At 42.4% G+C, this 5,078-nt stretch overlaps 1 protein-coding gene across 1 annotated transcript; it reads right to left on the bottom strand.

Moving 5' to 3' along the window:
• Nucleotides 1-954: 954 nt before the first annotated feature.
• Nucleotides 955-3,822, bottom strand: LOC121420608. The gene is made up of 2 exons (XM_041615271.1): nt 1,662-3,822; nt 955-1,059 (listed from the first exon to the last, which is right to left on the bottom strand). Exons 1-2 carry the CDS (start codon nt 3,820-3,822, stop codon nt 1,037-1,039), a joined length of 2,184 nt encoding a protein of 727 aa, XP_041471205.1. The 3' UTR covers nt 955-1,036.
• Between the last annotated feature and the right edge of the window lie 1,256 nt (nt 3,823-5,078).

Here is a 5,078-nt window from a genome sequence, read left to right as displayed (position 1 = left end):
CATCTTCCAGATGCTCTTCCCATGACGAACTATAGATGAGGATGTCATCTATATAATGAAGGACGTGAGGGAGTTCATCTAACACCTTCCTCATCATTCTGGTAAACACAGCAGGGGCGTTAACCATGCCAAAGGGAAGTACCAAGAACTCATACTGACCATCAGGAGTTACAAACGCCGTTTTCCACGGTCCTCCTCGACAACAGGTATCTGCCAATATCCTTTTGACAAGTCAATTTTAGTGAAGTACTTGGCATCTCCGATATCTGCGATCAACTGATCTATGTTGGGAATTGGTTCGTTGTCGATGACTGTTTTAGCGTTGATCTTCCTATAGTCAACGCAGAATCTATTCTTCCCGTCCTTTTTCTTGACGATTACCACAGGTGATGCATAGGGCGATGTAGACTTTTCGATTACTGCCATCCTAAGCATCGTCTCTACTTCCATACACTGCCTCTCTCGTAATGCTTGAGGTACTGGGTAGGGGCGTGATCTGATGTGTTCGGCCGAAGTCAACTCCACCGAATGACTAATGATGTCTGTCTTCCCAGGGACATCGGTCATGACGTCTGTGAATTCCCGGAAGAGCGCCTGCATCTGAGTTCGCATGTCGACGGGTACGTCGTCGCCAAACTCCACGTCATCGATGCTTTCGGTCTGCTCAACTGCTGGGAATATAATCCTCGCAGAACCATCACTCTCGTCACCCTCATCCACAATATGGATAGCAGCAACTTGATCAGCTGGGGCTGAAACTTCTTGACTACCATCTTCATGCTCCCTCTCAACATACCTCTTCAGTAGGTTGGCGTGATAAGTCTTCTCTTTTCCATTCACCATCAACTTGTAGTTGTTCCTAGCAATCCTCTTCACGACCTCATAAGGACCTCTCCAATGCATGAGTAGCTTATTGCTGCTAGTTGGTAGAAGTCGAAGAACTTAATCACCACACTCAAATCTCCTCTCCTTCGCCTTAACGTCGAAGTGTGTCTTGTACTTCGTTGAAGCCTTCGTAAGCTCCTTCCTAGCGAGCTCACAAGTCGACTCTAGTCGTTCCTGCAAATCAATGACATACTGATAAATTGATTTGACTTCTTCTTCTGGGACTTCTGTAGACCATAACTCCTTGAGAATAGTCATGGGTCCCCTAACAGTTCTCCCATACATTAATTCAAATGGAGAGTATCCAAGACTCTCATGTGGAACCTCACGATACGCAAACAGAAGCGCGGGTAAGTATCTATCCCAATCTTTAGGACATTCCTGACACATCCTACGCAACATTTGCTTTAGGATCCCATTGAACCGTTCACATGCTCCATTGGCCATTGGATGGTAAGGAGTAGTGTGAAACTGGCTAACTCCTAACAATCGGGCAGCTTCTTTCATAACTCCCGAAACAAACTGAGTACCATTATCAGACAATATTTGATTAGGTACACCTAAGCGTGAAAATATTTCAACTAGGGCCTCTGCCACACGCTCAGCTTCAATTCGAGGTAGGGCTACTGCCTCAGGGTAGCGAGTAGCTAGATCAACCACAGTCAAGATATACCTATTCCCTCTATCAGTAATGGGATCTAGGGGTCCTATCAAATCTACTGCAATTCGTTTGAAACAAGTATCTATCAAAGGGGGAATTACAAGTGGCACCTTACCAATCCGTCCTTTAGGCATTGTACGTTGACATGCGTCGCAAGAAGCACAATAACGCTTGACATCGGATTGTAGTCCAGGCCAGAAGAATTGCGTCAGGATCCTGTCAATCGTCTTCCTTGTCTTCAGATGGCCAGCTAATGCAGAGTCATGAGCTAGTCGAAGAACTTGAGATCTGAACGGCTTGGGTACCAACAGTTGGGTAAACGTCTTCCCCTGGGTGTTACCTAGTGACTTGTATTCACGGAATAGAAGACCATTCTTGAAGTAAAATCTCACTTCGCTATTCTTCCCTACAAGCTTTGACTCACCCTTTTCTGCTAAATCTCTTAGTTTCTTCAGCGTTGCATCTGCCTTCTGTGCTGCAATAACATCTTCACGGGTAGCGGTACACTCCTGCTGCTTCGCCGACCCAAGACTCATAAATGGCCGATCCTTTCGTCTCTTCGTCCCTCGAGTCTCCACTCCTGCTCCTTGTTCCATCTCCTCATGGATAGTTGACTCACTCATCAACTCACTTGGTTGCTCCTGAATGATGACATCATCCTGGCTGTGTGGCTGGGATACATCATTCGGTATCTTTTCGTCTGGTACTTGAGTAACGCCTGACAGATCATCTTCTGTGGTCTCCGACGATGAGGGCGTACTCTGCTCTCTTACAGGTGTCTCCTTTATGTCATCAGGATCACTGTCACAGGAAGATCTATCCTCCTTGATGGATGACTCGCCGTCACTCGCCTCAGTGTAGATCCAGTTCTGATCCTCATCTCCAGGTTTCCTGGCACCTGTAATGTTTCCGATGACTAAATCATACAACGGGTTATCAACACATAATGCTGTCACATTACCTTGGAAATATGGGGTACTAATATACAGCCTTGCCTCTAGCATCCGTCTAATTGTTCGGTCAATTAGCATACATAGCTTTGTTTTTCCTGTAAACTGAGCCTTCTCCACTAAATCCGTACGAACAATCACGCAACTACAACCTGAATCGCGCAAAACTGTTATTTTCTTGCCATTTATACTGCCATCACAAGTGGGCATATCTGATTCTACTGTGCAAGCCGTATAAAGCAACGGAATTTCATGACCACACTGCAGCTTTACCGTAGCTGAATCGGGACCAACATCTTGCGTTTGCGGTGTTGACGTATCCGGACATACGCCGACTACGCATGCGTTCACAGCTGGCTTACGCGAATCCGAGCTTAACTTGCCTGACCCGTCTCTCGAATTACTGCTCTTTTTGTTTGGACACCTAGCCATAAAATGACCTGATTTACCGCAAGTATAGCAAGCTTTTGGATTAGGACATTTGTCGCTCCAGTCCTTATTTTTACCATCTCTCAATTTGCTAGCATTTTCCTCACGGCGTGCGCGTCTACCGAGGTCAGTTGTAGCTGACACATGCGCACTCCTATATTGCTCAGCTAGCAAAATTAGCGCTGGAATGTTTTCAGGATTTCTCTCCCGCATAAATACAGACAATGAACGCTCCGAGGTCTCGTAAATGTGTTCACGAACTATTACATCCAACAACGCATCAAATGTCTTTTCTTTGCCGCTCAAATCAATGCAGCGCGTGACGTAACGAATCAAACGGTTAGCATATTGGTAATAAGATTCTTCTCCGCCTTTCTTCGCTTCACGAAAGCGTTTCCAATTTCCTTCACTCGTAAGAGCAAAGTATTGCAATAGCATATTCTTAAGGAGATCGTAATCGGTTGCCTCCTCTGCGCTTATTGAACAATATACATCTAGGGCGGGACCTGTCAACAAGTTGCCTAAAGCAGACGCCCAACAATCCTTTGGCCATTTACTCAAAGTTGCATGCCGTTCAAAACGGTCTATGTACGCATCTAGTTCATCCGTTTTTTCTCGGAACGCTGGCATACAGGGGATTTTACTAAGACCCTCAGACGATGTCCCAATAACTTTCCTACTTTCACTTATCTTCAAATCTAACTCCTTTTGTTTCGTTACCTCTTCTAACCTTCTTTGATCATCTTCCCTCCTAAGTCTTCGTTCATCTCTTTCTATCTGTTCGTTTCTACGCTTTTCTTCGAGAACCTTGTCACGTTCTTTACAAGCATATTCTAATAATTCTTTACCCGCTAGTCCACACACTTTACCGAATTCAATAAACTTTTCCAAATCCATTCTTTAAATTCTATTTGTTATGAACAGTACTGCAATTAATTATTTTTTCTCATCCCAAGGAAATGCCCCCATTTGTCACAGGCCCAGTGCAAAAGCAAAGGACAAAAATACTCTAGAGAAAAGATAATTGCCTATGTACTGTTTACACAACAAATCACGAAAAGAAAATGGATTGGGATTACAAATCAAATGAAATATCTTTAATTATAATTAAATTCAACACGTTCACATCTGTGAATAATATGGCATAGAATCAAAGAAAAAATTCATAATGATATTTGAATTCGAATAATATAAAGTCCTTAGCTGTTATCATTTCGTTGGGGCCCATTGAAGAAAACTGTGTATCGCGGTCAGTGGAGATTCCGAACGTCGATGACTCATCACTATGACGTCACACCGGAGGGCGATTCCCGAGACTTCTGTCCCGTCCGGAGTTCCCGTACGCACCCTCAGTACTCACTGTTGCTACGGCTCTGCCTTCAGAATCTCGGTACTAAAAACCCTACAATAAATAGTAAACATGGAACCACACTTCTAATACATTGATCTAATCACGCAATTGATTCATTAATTAACTTTGCATAATTAGTCGTCAATAAGTGTCCACGTTTGATTGATGGAAATTCATTTCAAAATATCCATAAAGTAATCTTCCAAAATACGTTCAATCTTACAAATACATTACAAATTAGTTATGCCAATCCCTTATAGAATAAACTTCATAATTGTCAAACATGCAACCATGTTCAGGTATAGTATGTAAACAACCCCATTAAACGGACGTAATGTCAAAAATCCTTTAAATTGTTTTAATTTGCAAGATTCAACATTAAATAAGTTCCATATAATCTGCAATTAAGTTAACACCATATTTCGTGCAAATTTCCGTCTTAGTTTTAAAGATTATGAAAATATACTTGTATGAAGTAATTTTGACGTATGAAGTAATCTTGACTTACCACGTATGTGGGTTAAAAAATACACCATAGAAATCATCTAAAACTCCTTCCTGACATAGCAGCATAAAATACGATTAGCTCGTCGATATGACAAATCCATATTATGTGTCTGCTAAAATTATAGCAAAATGTATAAAAACGATGAAGTTGATATTGCCCCTAAGGCAAAAACAAATCGAGATAAATCATGTCAGCTCAATCCAAACCAATAAAACGTAATGACCAAAATTAATAGGCCTACAGTACACGACGCCTTCAGATCGGGTTTTAGGGCGTAGTTCATTTGCCTAACAA

Source organism: Lytechinus variegatus, chromosome 8 (genome assembly GCF_018143015.1).
Source record: "Lytechinus variegatus isolate NC3 chromosome 8, Lvar_3.0, whole genome shotgun sequence".
NCBI classification, from domain to species: Eukaryota; Metazoa; Echinodermata; class Echinoidea; order Temnopleuroida; family Toxopneustidae; genus Lytechinus; species Lytechinus variegatus.
Note: the sequence above shows the minus strand (reverse complement) of the source record. Positions and strands in the feature narration are given on the sequence as shown.